The sequence below is a fragment of the Stegastes partitus genome, unplaced genomic scaffold, assembly GCF_000690725.1.
Source record: "Stegastes partitus isolate 25-593 unplaced genomic scaffold, Stegastes_partitus-1.0.2 Scaffold98, whole genome shotgun sequence".
Classification (NCBI taxonomy): domain Eukaryota; kingdom Metazoa; phylum Chordata; class Actinopteri; family Pomacentridae; genus Stegastes; species Stegastes partitus.
In genome coordinates, this window is record NW_007577829.1 from 176,307 (window position 1) to 192,955 (window position 16,649).

The following is a 16,649-nucleotide window of genomic DNA, read 5'->3' on the forward strand; positions in this document are numbered from 1 at the left end:
TTCTGCTGTGCCCCTGTGAGCACTGCAGCACAGAGATCTCCCGCTGAGCAGCTACAGCAGCTTCAAAGTAATATACAAAGGATTCACATAAGACATAGAAAATCTGACCATAAATATCAACATGAGCTCCAGCTGTTTCAAGCAGCATGGGGCTTTTAAAAGACATCAGGTGAATGGTGACGACACACCCCCACGTAGCCATTTGCCACCAGCCTGCAAACACAGAGCCCCTTTTCAATGCTTAAAATCACGGCTGCCTTGGAAACCTTAGGATTACTGCAAGGATTGCGTTCCCTGCTTCTCTGTTCCTATTGGGACGTGTGAGAGTTGGCACGGACGAGTGAGAAGCCAACAGTGGCACGCTAAAAGGGGTTTGCATTCGTAATGAAGTCTGTCCGTGTAGCAGCATGGTCATTAGTTCGTTTGTGTGGAAAGTGAAAAAGTGCACCAATGTTTTAGGCGTGCAAACACCTGATTCCCAAATTGTTACTGAACGTGGCTTCACTTGTACTTTATCATTCAATATTCCCTTAGTGCTTTCTGCATTTAAATGATTAACTATGAATATTTTGATTACTCAGTCAGTATCTCTGTTTTTCTGACTTTCAGTAGGCAGAGAGGAACACCCTATTTTGCTAGGTACTGTGTTTTTAAGTTCTCCTCCTTTCTTTCTTCTTTTTCCCTGCTATCAACACAAAAGGATACGCTAAATCCTGTCCATGCAGTACCTGAGGCCTTTTGAAAATAACCTAATCTGTGAAAACGGTATGAGTTACAACCTGAGAATAACAAGTGGCCTGCTAGTTTGTAATTCAACAACCAGTGAAACAGTATCAAAACAGTACCAAATAGTGCAGCAAATTGTACTAAAAAATTGTGAATATTATAAAGGCATTGCACTAGACTGTACTGGAGAATGCTTTACTTATTAATGAAGACACTGCATAACAATAATTCCTGTTATTTTAAATAAAACATGAGCACTAACAGCAGCTTCCAATGCTATGAGGAAACTGTAAAATAATGAAACAGGGCTTGTTCTTACAATAACTGCTGGCCCTGATGTGCTGGTAACACAGGTATATGCTGATAATTTCCAGGAAGCATTATTATGACAGACGTGCCAACACATCTGAAGTGATGTAATGTTATCTGGCAGAGCTCAGACGCTGGGAGTTTTACAAGTAGAAGTTTTACATCTTCCTTTCGACCACTACCAGTCCACCAAATGTGTCTTGTATTTATTTTTTCAACCAAATACAATGGGTATCTCACTCGAGAACAAAGTCTGAACCTACTTATTGTCCAGAAAAGTGACAGTGAGGAATCATCAAAACCAGGACAGCCGAGAAAGAAACACACAGCCTTCAGGCCACTCTTAAGGGTTCTTAGCTGTTCCTGACTCACCAATCTGGATAAAGGTGGCACGTTAGTCGGACTGTTAATCCCACTCCGCAAACCCTACACATTGTTACCTGCTTCGTGCCTCTGAGATTAAACACATACATGAGTTAATCTAGCAGACCTCTGTGTGCATGTACTATGGAGAAGAGTTACAATCATTGGTTTACAGAGTGCCACTTATTTACATGCCTGAATATAATAACAGACCTCTGCGACATCTGCATCGGTAATAGGAGGTTTAAATTCATTTTTATACTACGTTGTAATCTTTACAAACGCTGTAAACTCAAGCTCCTCTGTGTTTTTGATTTGTATCTCTTTTATATTGGTTCATCAACATAAGGTTGGATCGTTTTAATTTTAATCACCACTGATTGTTTTGGTTATTTATTAATAAGGTGAACTTTATCTGCATTTAGTCACAAGTGCCAAAAACTGCTTCATATGATAATAGCATATATGTCACTTTGGGTTTAAACCAGCTGCCCAGACTCACTGAACAATTTTGGAAGGTGAATGGTGTATTTATTTAAATTATTTAATCTTTTTTATATCTTCAGTTGAGTTTGTTCCCAAGTTAAGTTTATAATTATTCATTTCAGGACGTCAGTTTAAACTTTACTTGTGAACGCTGCCGATTTTGTATGGAAATACAACACATAACCCATAATTAAACCATGGCTGGTTTATGTCCTCAGTCACAATGAGAAAAAAAATAAAATTACAGCATTCTAAATTCTGTATAAAAATTACATAGTTTGCCTCTTTCAGTATTTTTTGTAAAATTACCATTCATTAGCCCTCAAACTGAACTGTTATTTTTCTTGTTGATTAACTCGTCCATTAATTTCTTGACAAATCAATCAGCTGTTTTATCTATAATATGTCAGATAATGGTGACAAATGTTAATCAGTGTATGCCAAAGTTCAAGATGACATCTTCCAGTGCCTTGTTTTGACTTGGACTCAAAAATAGCCATGCTGAAGTAAAGAAACTAGAACATATTCACAGTTAAGAAGCTGGAATCACTGAATTCAGACGTGTTTCTCTTAAAAAAAATACTGACAATGAATAATAGAGTTGACCAATAAATTAACAATTGACAGCTAATCGATTAATCGTTGCATCAGTGTTAATTTTAAGACTTTACTAGCTGATAATGTAGATTATTTGGCATTGAAAATAATCCATACTGAAACAATGATTCATTTAGGAATTGTATTATTCATAATTTTCTCGCTAGTACATTAGCATTTCATGGTCAACATTAGCATCCATCACACAAGTAACCTTTGCCATCATAGCCCAACTTCACTGGTTTAGGGTTAGCTAGCTATGTTTGCTATTCAACAGCCGAATGCCTAACCTTCTAAAACCCTGTAAATAACATGTAAACAACACACTTTATCAGTCAGTTATGTCAGGCTCCAACAAAGCCATCTCAAGGCTGTTTGTCTGAGCTACAGGTCAAAGAAACATCACACGTTGTAACAAGCTGTTAGCTATGTAGCAACGGATGGTATGCGGCAAAAGACACCAAGCAAAGCGACATGACGGACAAAATTGATATTATTAAACATATTTCTCTTATTGCTACGGCTGTAATTCGTCTGACATGTCGTAAATAACGTGAACGGAGATGTCGGGCCAAGCTTACCAGCACAGGAGAGCTACAATGAGGCACACCAACAAAACGCGCAGCCTCTTCATTATCTTCCCGCGGGGACCAACATCCTCGCTCTTTGGGTTTTATCTGATCTCTCGCGGCTACACAATACACCGAAAGACAGGCTGTAATGTCGGCCGAGTGCCCGCCTGTATTAATTTTAAAAACTGAACTGTTTTCTGAGGATAAAAACCTACACTTGAAGAGTGCTATTTCTCATTGTGCGGACCAGCTGTCCGCCTCTTTTTCAGCTTCAGTAGCCACTGCTGTTGACGAGTAGCTGCCTCCCGGTAAGTTCAACCCCCGCTTCGCGTCCGACCAATCAGATTAGCGCTGGGCAATTCTCGACCAATCATAAGAGACGTCGCCACGCTGGGTTTGATTAGTGAGCCCCGCCCCCGGGTCTGAGGATGAGTTGGTGACTGTTGAGCAGGACGCGTCACCTATTTCTTGATAAGCAAATCCCCAAAGCACGCAATATTTAAACTTATTTCACAACAGTGTGATGTCAAACGTTTCAGTATTAATGACTAATGCTGATACTTAAAAAAATAAAATAAAATTTAAGGCTCCCATGTTCACGTTCTGGGTGAAGTGTGTGGTGGGTGAAGGAATGTGAACACTGTGTACTTTTTTCTTTAACACCGCAAAAAACACATTCAAATAGTAAAAAATAAAAATAAAAATAAAAAATGTGTCATTTATAATCCTGAAAAGATAACACTCATTTGTCATCAAAGTTCAATGTAGCCCCATAGTGTTATTCTATCGTGTGTATCATATTCATATTGTTTTATTTTTTTGGAGCAGTAGCCCTCTGTAGTAGTTCCAACAGTTAATAAAATTAAATTAAGTAACTCATTTCCCACTGAAGTTTCAAACTGTTAACACACAATAGAGTAGAAAATCCTTTAACACTAAAAACACATCTTTAAACGCTTCAAATTTCTCAGGCACGTCATCCTTCTTTAAATGTGATTTAAAAACAACTCTCGGGTGTCGATACGTTAGACTATTGTCAATAAAAGTAAAAATAAAAATGTTTTGAATGCACGCTTTGATTCATCCTGCTGTCCTGTTTAACGCACATGGAACAAAAGAACAACATTTCCCAAAGTGCATTTCAATAGGGGCACTTGAATATCTGCCTGTTATTTTTATTGTGTTGAATGTGTATCAGATAATAAATACAATGCAAACATCTTGAATTGTGATGATTTAAAATGCAGCAACGAATTAATGTGACATTGTTTGGAGAGGGGAAAAAATATTATTTTAAACCGGCGGGGTCTTCGACTTTCAACAGCACTGAGTGAGAACACTTCAACAGGAGTCAACTTTGGGCGACCGCAGCTAACAGCTCCGCCGCCTGCTTCCCAGCACCGTGGCCGGTTATTGCAACACCGTTTGGGCTCTTTTGGACTTTTCGTGGCGTACTATGGAGCCAGTCCGGGTATTTCTGTGTGTCCTGGCCGTGTTTGTTTCGTTGTTGTCGGACAGGTTTGTGGTGCTGGCTGCCTTCTCCCAGTCTCTGGACAGCGACTTCACTTTTACTCTACCTCCCGGTCGAAAGGAGTGTTTCTACCAGACCATGAAGAAAGATGCTTCCCTGGAGATTGAATATCAGGTCATAAAAAACTCCCACAACTTGGACAAACTTGTCATAAATTGTTAGCTTAGATAAACAATAGAAAATTTCCTATTTCTGTCTGCATGGCAGCCCCTCAAGGAAGAGTCAACATTGACACACTTGTCAAACCTGTTGATTTGCCCTTTTGTTATTCTTACTCACGTTTCCTGTATTTTATGTTTCTCAATATTCGTTAAAACCACATGCAGCTCACTCTGATATACTGATGTGTTATATTGTCTGGTGTCATAGAACCAGCAGGTTATGTGGCTCACACCCAGAGAATACCTACACATTATGCTCACACCTGGATTTTCATAGTGTTGGGAACCTGTTTTGCCGGTCAGGATGCACATTACAACTCGGAATGGATCCCTTTATTGTGTTTCTAAACGTTAGGTGATGTGTGGGAGTTGATTTTGTTAGTGTCTGTTGGAGCCAAGTTTTTAAATATCATGTGGTGTCTACAATGAAGAACAAGGCTTCCAGGCTTATCGCTTTCCCGCAGACCTTGAGGGGAAATGCTAGCATTTCTCACAATGTATAATATAAATATTACCCTTATACTACACTAATATTATATATAAAGAATTATATCACAGATAAAATCAGTTTCTGTCAGAAAAATTTAAATGAGGTATTTCTCCATCTCATTCAGCCCTGATCTCTACATCAGCATCCCTTGATTTTTTCATATCTTCTCTGCCCAACTGACCTTTCATTTATTCCCATCTTCCACCCTCCACAGGTATTGGATGGTGCAGGTCTCGATGTAGATTTTTACATCGCCTCTCCTTCTGGCCAAGTGCTGTTTAGCGACTACCGCAAGTCAGACGGCGTCCACACGTACGCAACCTAGATTATCCTTGAAACGCATATTAATGATTAAGGTAAATGTGCGAGTTCTTAGTGCTTTTTGTGCTCTCCTGCAGTGTAGAAACTGAAGATGGAGACTACATGTTCTGCTTTGACAACACGTTCAGCTCTGTGTCTGAGAAGATCATCTTCTTTGAGTTGATCCTGGACAACATGGACACAGAGGATCCAAATGACTGGAAGGAGTATGTGCATGGAACAGACATGCTGGATATGAAGCTGGAAGACATTATGGTGAGTGTGCTGTGAGTCTCAGTTGATGACCATGAAATACATTCCAGGCAAGCAATTCAATAGTTTTGTATGTATGAGAACTTTTAAATTTGGATAGACTATAGATGATATGATTCAAAGTGTTTGATTCATGTGGGGTTTTTCTTTTTCTTTTTTTTTTACTCTTACTTGGTGTTTTGGCCTCTGTCCTTCTACTGTCTGCCATTGGGATATTTGTCACTGTGCCACATGTGCTCACAGGGGGGCAAAGTGACCCAACAGGCTGCCAACAAAATAGCATGCAATCCACCACATACAGGGAAAGTCACAAGGAGACTGTCACGAGAATAGACAATGTCATAATGAACTCTCACCTATTGGCTGCGGGCAGCCAATTGTTTGAGCTTGCACCACAGTAGGCTGCACCGCCCCTAGAAATAGCCTTAATTTGTGTCAGAAGTCACACAGGCATCACTTGCAGGAAGGCAGGAAATGTATCTTCCAGCTGTGGAGGAAGCTGTTTCCTCGTGGAGGAAGAAACACACCTGAATGCGCTGCTTTGTTTAGAAACTCAAACAAGAACAAAAATTCATTTTGATTCCTCTTTGCTAAGAAGTTGTATTTAAAATTCCATAAGACAACAACTATAGACAGATTGTGCATTCACTGTCTTCTCAGATCGAGTCAGTCTGACCTGCTTGTCTCTTCTCCTTCAGGACACCATCAACAATGTCAAGGCTCGGCTGGGAAAAAGTGTGCAGATCCAGACGGTGCTGCGAGCGTTCGAGGCTCGCGACCGTAACCTCCAGGAGAGCAACTTCGACCGGGTGAACTTTTGGTCGGTGATCAATCTCATTGTGATGATGCTGGTGTCGGCGGTTCAGGTCTACCTTGTCCGCTCGCTGTTCGAAGATAAAAGGAAAATGCGTACATAACACTCCTCCCCCCCTGGAATGGAGGCAAAAAGAAGGAGAAACTAACACACTTGTCCACAGAAACTTTTGGGATATTATCAACTGATCCCCTGTCTTGTGACTCTTGTGACACAAGATGTTATATACACACACACACACACACACATGCACAGACACCAACTAGAGACGTTTATTAACAATTATTTCATTACACTCTGGTCGTCAGTCCACTGGAGTTTGAGGGACGGCAGGAATCCAAGAACTTTTGACCGTCAGCCCCTCTACATTCAACCCCTTTCTCTGTTACAGGAAAAAGGCTTCTTGGTCTCTATTTACAACCTGTTTCTTGTTTCATGGTTCTCCCGGGCTGCTGTAGTTCTTTACTGAGAGTGACATTACAAGCACATTTATGATGCAACTATTTTTCTAACAGAGCTTGAAGTTACCAGGCCAGTGGCCAATTGCAAAAATGTCCTGTTTTTCTTTGGACATGTTTTTTTTCTTCTGAGTGTTAAGCTAGATGAAGATATGAGGAATTAATTTCTGCCAAAAAGAAGTGGGAGGTGCAACCACTCTCTCAGTATGTCTTCCCCAAATGTTAGCTACTCTCAAAAACATACCTACGTATGTATCTAAGTTGCCTTAGTGTTTTGGATTTAGCTGCTAGCTTTGTGCCAGTCTGTAAAGCCTTTGAGTAATTCTCCCATTGCTACAAACATTTATTTTGTTGCTGTTCTGTCTCACTTTCCCTTCCATGCCAATACTGAAAAGTCAGGTGTTTAGTTAGAGCTGTGCTGCTAATGCTGCTCCTTGGCACCAAAGGGATCGTGGAGTAGAAGGAAAGGAAACGGGTCGTCTCCAAGTCTCTTAATGACTGCTGCCCTCCTCTGCCGTGATTTGTGGACTTGTGGCCCAAATGGCTGCCAGCTCCACTACCCTCCACTGTGAAGCCTCACGGCTGCTGGTGGGTGTCTGCTTACAGCCACCTACTGTGTGAAGATGTTGAGCCCGCCCGTCTCTCTGGTGACAGAAGTCTATTTCTATCTTACTGACATCTGGAAGGTCATTACCACTATGACATTGCACTGCTCAGTTTAATATGCACAAGCCATCCACTGCCTTGGCTACGTCAGCATTCTTTTCGAAGCTAGTATCTGTGTATTAGCATTTTTTTTTTTAGCCAACATTACAAACTAACAACTGACCATTGCACTGCCTCTGATGCCACAGAACAACATCTTTGTGTCTTTGTATTCCTAGAACATAATTTAACATTTTGGGCTCTAATGTTTTTGTGGGGCCGAGCAGAAATGGGTCCACAGCTTGTCCTGATATGTGGTTGAAGGAGTACTGATCAAGAGATTATTTTTAACTCATCAGTTGCTTGTGTTCTATTAAGGTGCCACCACAGCTTGTGGTTATGGTTTCCATGAGTGTTTTATTTTTTTTTTATTGGTCTTTCCTCGGCTCCATTCTTGAAACCTGGCCGTTTACAACCCTGGCTAGAAGCTCCGTCTTCTGAAATTTTGCCCTGTGCCGTAAGATAAAGATAATACAGTGAGTTCATGCCTTCGTAATTTACACAGCCTTATGTTGGATGTGCGAAAAACCAAACTCTGAGTAGTGTGATTGTTTTAAATGTGTACAGTTTTGCCATACAGTATGTGCACATGTTACAGTTTTTTTTTTTTTGTGGATGCCTGCAATGATATAGGTTGTCTGGTTGTGAGAAACGATCACCTTCTGCCTCGGTTTCAGTGCGTATTCCTTCCTGGTTCCTCTGTCCAGTTGAAGCTACTGTGTTTCTAGTCTTTAATTATGATATGTTGAGATTGTGTCTTGTGGAAAGTCTTATGGATTCGTAATACATTTATTTTCTGGTTTATTTGAAAGAGCTTCCAAAATTCTACAAAAATTAAAGTCATTTTTAAAAGTATTTCTACGTTGCTGAAAAGGAGATTAATAAAGTTTCTGAGTCAACAGCCACACTGGCTTTACAAAACCGTTTTTACAACAATAAATGATCAGTGAAGAAAGAAGGAATGTGATGAAAATGATATTTATTCAACTAATGTCCTGTAGATGTATATGTGTATAAATTAAACAATCATACTTTTTCTGATCTCTGTGTTCTGTTCTATTCCTATTGAACAAAAAACTGAACATCAAAACAAAAACCAATACAATCAAGCAATAAAATTACAGATAAAAGACAATCTAGTTTAAAATCTGAAGAATGAAAATGGCTCTTACCCATTGATAGAGCTGCTGAGTGATCTGGTAGCTTCTTCTAGGTCTGGTGCTGCAGAGATCTGATGATTAGACACTCCTTTAGTGCAGAGTCAGAGGCCCGTCTGAAGGACAGTGGATGCAGACCGGAAAGAAACAGAAATGTATTGGGGTTCATTGGTTTTAGTCGTTGTCACAGTATAACACTTAGCTTCATGATACTTACTGCCCTGTCAGCCAATGTGGGGATGAGCCAGTCCTTCTAGAAACACTGTTAAGGCACGATCCTATCTGTAACATCAAATATACAATAGGAGGTATGTGACAAACTACAAAATCAGATCAAAATAAAAACAGCTATATGTGGAATGTTAGATAAGGCAGAAGCCTTATCCTGGGTCTCTGGGTTTCTGAGTGTGATGTTGGGAGAAAATACATTGATCCATTATCTGTACACTGCTTTATCCTCTGTAGGGTTGTGAGGGGGGTGAAGTCAATCCCAGCTGACTTAGAGGGGAGGTAGGGGACAACCTGGACAGGTCGCCAGTCTATCACAGGACCAACACAAGAGACAGACAACCAAGCACACTCACATTCACACCTACCCACACAGACAGACCCCAGGCTGAGATTCTGGCCCAGGACCTTTGAGCTGTGAGGCCACAGTGCTAACTATTGTAACACCATGCCACCCCAGAGAAAAATGCAGGGCCCATAAAAAGTATTTAAACTCCCCTTGAAGCTCCCTCGATTTTGTTGCTTTTCAGCAATAAATCATGGTGAGTTTAATCTAGTCAAGTAAAAACAAATTTCCACAAAATAATTGATTAAAAATACAACATTTAATACAAGTGATTCCATAAGGGTTCACCCACTTTAAGTCAGTATTTAGCAGATGCATCTTTGGCTTCAATCACAGCATTGAACCTGTGTAGATAGATCTCAGTTAGTCTTGCACATCAGGATGCTGCAATTTCACCTCATTCTTCTTTGTAAAGCTGCTCAGGCTCTGTCAGGTTGAACTGGGATTGTAAGTGACTGTCCCTTTTCAAGTCTAGCCACAAGTTCTCAGTTGGATTAAGATCTGGGCTCTGACTTGGTCACTCCACAACATTCACCTTGTTGTCTTGAAACCACTTTTGTGTAGCTCTGGCTGTATGCTTCATTGTCTTGGTGGAAGTGGAAGTCTTCTTCCAAGTTGCAGTTCTCTTGCAGACAAGGTGGATTTCTCTATACTTTGCCACATTAATTTTCCCTCCACTTTTACAAGCTATTGAGAATCTGACGCCGAGGAGCTTCCCCAAATCATGATGCTGCCACCACCATGCTCCACAATTGGGATGGTGTGTTTGTGATGAGGTGCATTGTTTGGTTTCCACCAAAAATAAGGATTTTTTTTCATTCTTGCCAAAAAAGCCAAATTAAATTGATTGCGATTTACTGCTGAAAAGCAACCCCCCCCCCCAAAAAAAAACAGAGATGAACATTTTTGTGTCACTGTACCATGGTGGTTGGCGTTTTCAGTACCTTTGATGCAGTATCAGAGCTGGCAGGTTTACTGGCTGTTACCAAGGAGACAGGAGGCTGTGGTCTGTACACTGAAAAGCTAGAATATAGATGAGGTTATTGATGAATATTAAACATGGTGAACACTTTTGTGACACAAACCATCACTCCAGGACTATGGAAGTCTAAAATACGAGGTTACCTTCGGGCAGGAATCCAGGTCTGTGGGCTGGGTCTTATCATTTCAACAGAGAAGGGGCTACGTATGTTCAACACAGACACCTGGACAGAGAAAAACATGAAGCCATGAGGGTGAAACCATAGACAGTGTATGGGTGAAAGGGTCAGTTGTGTTTGTCAGACAGGTGCGTTTAAAAACTCCACCAGCAGGGGGCGCTGTGGGCTCTGCTACTACACTGCTCTACTTCCGGGATACTGACACGATGAGATTGTAGCATCGCTGCCGAACAAAATCCCATCCTAGGTAGGTTTTAAACCCTCATATACACATTTAGAGAGAAATTTCAACAATTATCAACACGTTGTTATTTTTACACACGTATGTACACCGTGTAGGTGCTTTTATCGGCGCCTCAACACCGGAAGTACCGGCAGTTTCTTAGCCGACCAACCATCAAAACCCAGTTTACAACAGATGCATTCACCTGGCAGTAAACAAATCAGTGTGAATATGATTGAAATATATATTTTGTTCGGCCGTTGGTACTGTCTATGAGCTCATAAAATATTTCTACCATGACATTACCTCCAAAGCTATCGAAAGCTTGAAGCTAATTGATGCTATCTGTGTTCAGATGGTAAACCCCTAATAAGATATACTACTGTATTTACATTAACACTGTTATATTTCAGTTTCCATCAATAGGTTTGAAGTTTTTTTCTGTGCTAGGGTGTTGTTTGGTCAGCTGTCATACAACATAGAAGCTCAAAACTGGGTTGAAACTAAATGTAAATATAGCAGTTTAGGACAGGGCTACTGTTGTAATAAGCAGAGTTTTTGTTTTTGTGGTACAGCTTGTTCTATGTATTTCATATTAAAAGTATTTATATATTTAGTTTTGCTGTATATTGTCACACAAAAAACTACACGTGGTTCAGGAAATATCACTAGTTGACTTCAGCATGATCACTTTTTTGTAAATGTGTGCTCAAAGATGAACTTTTCGTGGCAGCTTCACTTTCTTTTTCACGTCAGTTCACCTATAATCAAGGACTACTTGATTATGGGTAAATATACTTGTCCAATATTGCAGATTCTGAATCAATGACATGATGAGAAATAACAGTCAACAAATCAGGCTTTTATCTTTAATAGTTCTTGAGATATTGGGTTCAAACATAGCTTCAAATGCATGAAAAACTCGCCAAAAATGGGTCTGCGGACTTTTAAAAAATGTTGTTATATTGATAGTATTTGATATGTCAAGCTAATATTTCGATTGTTTATGTTAAAAAAATAAAAGTTTAAAGCAAATCAGAGATGGTCGAGCAGAAGTTCACTGATGATTTGAGATGAAATGACCCGGCTATGTACTAGGGCTAATTGTGATATTTCTTACAGCTATTGTGATTTGATTTGTGATATCATTATTAAAAGTCAAGCTTCAGTTCAATATTCAAACATGGGATTGAGCAAATCCCCATGAGATAAGATCACAGCATGACTGTGAATCACTTCAGTTGCACAGCATTCATTTGTAAAACCAGTGACATGACACTTTTAAGCCCTGTGTCAGACACACAGCACAGCATATGTACTCATTTGCAGCCTTTGTATTTTGCTGATTGCAGCATTTCAAATTGTGACTTTAAAATGCTTAAAAGTTCAGCGCTAGGACGCACATAGTAAAGTAATGTAAAAAAAAACTACCAGCTACATTAATGAGTGGATCAAACATGCCTGCTCTCAAACCTGTCTGTGTGTGTGGTTCAGGGTGATGGGGCCAGACGGTGCCCCGGGTCCAGCTGTGCCCTGGAGGAAGGTGCTGTGGGAACGTCAGCCCTTTCCTGACAACTACGTGGACCAGCGTTTCCTGGAGGAATTACGCAGGAATGAGGGCATCCGGCAGTACCGTTACTGGGCTGTGGTGAAAGAAGCAGGCTTTGTAGGACAGCAGCTGTCTTGTGTGGCCATTTTTATCACCCTCTGGCTCTACATGGAGCAGGTAAACCTTGAGAAAATCTTTGGTCCTCAGTAGAGGTTAACTGAACTTCTTTGTTGTTTGCGAAGATGTTTTACCTCTTATCCAAGATGCTTCCTCAGGTCTAACTGACTGGTGACGATATTTATTCTGACCTCCAACTCACATGAGTCAAGATTCAGTAATGACCTGAGGTTGATATAACTCAGGGCGTTAACGATGGAGGAACTGCCTGGGGAGGGATCTGAGGACTGCATTATAAGTATCTGATCAATGGTATTGTAGACCCCTCCCCTGTTCAGAGAGGGCTGTTCCAGTTTAACATAAAGTCGTTTTCCACTACAGGAGCTTGTACGTTGTTGTAGGGCGGTCTGAACCATTGTGTGTGGTCTGACTGCAACAACGAACCCTGTCCATTCCTTTAGGACAAGATAAGTGCTGTCTGGTCACACACCACAATATGCTGAAAGGGCCAATTACAGAGCCCTTCCTGTCAACATTTGTGCCACCTTGTACTTCCCTCAAGTTCCTGCAGTTGAAAACCATTTATAGATGCTTCTTTAACTCCTCTCTCAAACCATCTGTCTTCTCTGTCCAATGGGCACATTATCCTCATTACTGTCCTCATGGTCTTCATAGAGCACACTGTGCCTTTACTGAATGGAATGGATGATTAATCAACACCTCTGCTTTCTCTGCAGGGTCTGCTGTCTCCTGCGACGCTGCTGTGCACCAGCCTTGTCTGCGCCCTGCTGGGTTATGGACTGCACCAAGTCTTATCGTCTCAAGTTGAATCATGCAGCGAGCCCAGGACCCATCTGGCTGATTTACAGAGTGCTGCCATTTTCCTGTCCTTCACGTTTGGCTTCTCGCCAGTTCTTAAGACACTAACAGAGTCCGTGAGTACGGACACAGTGTACGCCATGTCTGCTGTGATGCTGCTGGCCCACCTGCTGTCGTTTCCTTACGCCGAGCCCTCCCCTCCCGGCAGCCTCTCCCTAAATGCAGCCCTGTTTGCTTCAGTGTGCTTAGCCTCAAGGCTACCTGGGGCCCTGCACACCTTTGCCATGCTCAGCTGTGCCCTGCTGGTGTTTGCCCTGTGGCCCTGCCTGCTGCAGAGGCTGAGGGAGAACGCCCCTGGTCAGTTTGCAGGGGTGTGTGTGGGAGTGTGTGTAGGAGGGGTAGGAGGTCTGGGGTCCCAGTCACCAGGCGGAGCAGTGCTCTTAGCCCTGGCTTTGGGGAGCGTTACACTGCTCTGTCCATTGCTGCTGGTCAGGCTGCAGAGGCACAAGGACAACATCCACGGGCCCTGGGATGAGGCTGAGATTCATGAGGACCTCAGCCGCTTCCTTAACTAATGGACAGAAGCAAGACTAACACAAGCTGCTCCTGACCAAACTGATTTTTAAGATGTGGGCCAATGGAGAACTTTACACGGACTAATTTACTGCCAGACTGCAGTTTTGTTGGTGCTGTACATCCAAACTGACAACTCTTTCATCAGTAATTCATGCTTGTCAGCCACGACGAAATTAGTATTTTCTAGCGGAGAACAATGTTTTTAATGTTAAAGCTGCTACTGTACTGTAACCGTCAACCTCAGAGTTTGAATGGAAGATATCAACTAATGTGCAATGCTGACTAACATCACTGGAGACACTATGATGCTATGCACCTTTGATATCAGTGATGTTTTAAAAAGAAAACTATGGGAGATGTGCCATGTTTTAGGGTTGCTCGTGTTGTGTTTGAAAACAAGGGCTCAAGACATTTAAATATTAATAGGATTTTACGATTTATGAGATATAGGATTTCCTCAGTGTTATTTAATAAAATACCACAGGAAGCTCATTTTTACCTCCACTGTACTGCAAAAAGCGCCAGCTATACTCATGATTGAACTATGGCCTCATTTTTTACTGTCAAATGTACACATTTGTCATCTATTTAAAATTTAGGTCACAAAATGTTACCTTTTTGAGTTTTGAAGACATCAGTTTTAAATTCTAATTTGTATTGAAGGCTACTTTTTTTCCACCAGTTAAATTAGAATCACATATCCAACAGCTATGTTTTAAAGTTCTTCTCTGATCATTGATTAAACGCTTAAAATACTCATTTTTGTCTGTCAGAGTTATAAATTGAGTAGTTTTCTCAATGAAGATAGCCCCTCCATGAGCTAAAAAAAAAAAAGAGGCTTACATGTAACTACATACTGTTCTAGAATGTGCAGATCTGTGAAGTCCCAGCCTCTTTTTCCCCTCATCCCTCTGCTACTACCTGTGGCTCAAGCACACCAGCTCACCTATGATTCTGCACAAACACTGTAAAACTACTCTACACAATGGCAAGTTGTAATATAGGAATATTTCAGGTACAACATGCTTGAACTGGAAAAAATACCCATGCTACTATAGTATGTGGTAGACTTACCCTGCGTTTTAAATTATATATTTTTCTTTCAGTGTGTACTACAGCTACCCTTACAAAGTGCATTCTATTGCATGCCATATGCATCAAATGGGGAGATAGTAATTTGCCATAATATTGCGCCTTAAGCTTTGACTGTCACACTCTGCAGTGTGAAATCACCTGCTTGTGCGCCTCAAGGTTGTAACTCAAGCAAGACACATATGTGAAATAGAGGACTGTGGCTTGAATGCTGCAAAATGAGACTGAATGTATGGATGTACTACTAAATCCTAGGTTTTTGGCAGACTGCATCTTTTTCTGGCAACTATGTAGTATTGCTATTAGAGCAAAACCATAATGTGTCCAAATGCATACTATGTCAAATGCAGTACTCCAAAAATACCAGGATATCCTCCTGCATCCAGTCTTGTTTTTTGCAACATATAGAAGAAGAATGATGATATGGGGGCTGCAAGGTGGGTCGGTGGTTGCCTCGCAGCAAGAAGGTTGCCGGTTTGCATCCCGGTGAGGACACCCGGGATCTTTCTGCGTGGAGTTTACATGTTCTCCCCGTGCAGCGTGGGTTCCCTCCGGGTTCTCTGGCTTCCCTCCCACACAGTCCAAAAATATGTTGAGGTTAATTGGTGATTCTAAATTGTCCGTAGGTGTAAATGTGAATGTGCTTGGTTGTCTGTCTCTAACTGTGGCCCTGTGATAGACTGGTGACCTGTCCAGGGTGTCCCCTGTCTTCGCCCTAAGTCAGCTGGGATAGACTCCAGCCCCCCGTGACCCTAGTGAGGACGAAGTGGTGTATAGATAATGGATGGATAGAAGATGTTATGAAAATTCCACCAATTCCAAATTGACAAGTGAAACCACTGCTGTCTGTCTTTGGTGCCCTGCAGCTTATTTAGCTCACGAAGTTTCCTCGAGCATAAAAAACTAAATATGAACATGTCAACAAGCTAAAAAACTAGATTTCCACTTGAGGGGGTCTTTAACTTATTACACAGCTAAAGAAGCCGCATAACCAGCTGTGATGAACACAAAGAGGGAAGAGCTGCTCTAGTAGGAGGCAAACTGTCAGCCGTGATGCATTCACTCCAAACACTAGCAGATTGTCACCTGATGAAAAACACCTGCTGGAGTTTGTATACTGCATAAAAACTTCCCATAGCACTGTGATAGACTGGTGACCTGTCCAGGGTGTCCCCGGCCTTCACCCTACATCAGCTGGGATAGACTCCAGCCCCCCAAGACCCTAATGAGGATTAAGCGGTGTATAGATACTGGGTGTGGATAAAAACTTCCCTGTCAGGATATTATAACACTATTCATTTAACCTAAATACACTGATTCATCCTTAAATCACTGACCTTCCTTTTTGTTCAACGTTTAATGTACATGTAAGTGGAATTACTCTGTTTATTTGTAATTTTTGTCTAAATATATTAAATGGCGACACGTTGTCTTTTCCTCATTATGGCTTTGAGTGATAAATAAGAACCACTGTGTTGTTAAAGGTGAGTGTGACGTGCCGGAGCAGCTAACGGTGACCTGACAGAGGAGCAGCCGCCGCTAGGTGTCGTACCTTCATCTCTTCTCTCCTCGGCTTGCTCTGGAATGTGGCGGCGGG

The 16,649-nt window shown here is 41.4% G+C and overlaps 3 protein-coding genes across 5 annotated transcripts in view; 2 read left to right on the top strand and 1 right to left on the bottom strand.

Moving 5' to 3' along the window:
* suco (SUN domain containing ossification factor) overlaps positions 1-3,333 on the bottom strand; it is a 48,258-nt gene extending 44,925 nt beyond the window's left edge. For all 3 annotated transcript variants that reach the window (XM_008277428.1, XM_008277427.1, XM_008277426.1), the window contains exon 1: positions 3,063-3,333. In XM_008277428.1, the coding sequence (XP_008275650.1) occupies positions 3,063-3,115 (53 nt within the window). In that variant the 5' untranslated portion in view covers positions 3,116-3,333. The remainder of the gene's footprint in view (positions 1-3,062) is intronic.
* A 1,061-nt stretch (positions 3,334-4,394) lies between these two features.
* tmed5 (transmembrane p24 trafficking protein 5) lies at positions 4,395-8,826 on the top strand. Its single transcript, XM_008277429.1, has 4 exons — positions 4,395-4,698; positions 5,450-5,547; positions 5,634-5,811; positions 6,507-8,826. The coding sequence occupies exons 1-4, from the start codon at positions 4,510-4,512 to the stop codon at positions 6,723-6,725; spliced, it is 684 nt and encodes a 227-aa protein (XP_008275651.1). The 5' UTR covers positions 4,395-4,509; the 3' UTR covers positions 6,726-8,826.
* Positions 8,827-10,843: 2,017 nt separating this feature from the next.
* pigc (phosphatidylinositol glycan anchor biosynthesis, class C) lies at positions 10,844-14,719 on the top strand. The gene is made up of 3 exons (XM_008277430.1): positions 10,844-10,923; positions 12,394-12,625; positions 13,303-14,719. Exons 2-3 carry the CDS (start codon positions 12,398-12,400, stop codon positions 13,957-13,959), a joined length of 885 nt encoding a protein of 294 aa, XP_008275652.1. The 5' UTR covers positions 10,844-10,923; positions 12,394-12,397; the 3' UTR covers positions 13,960-14,719.
* Positions 14,720-16,649: the final 1,930 nt, after the last annotated feature.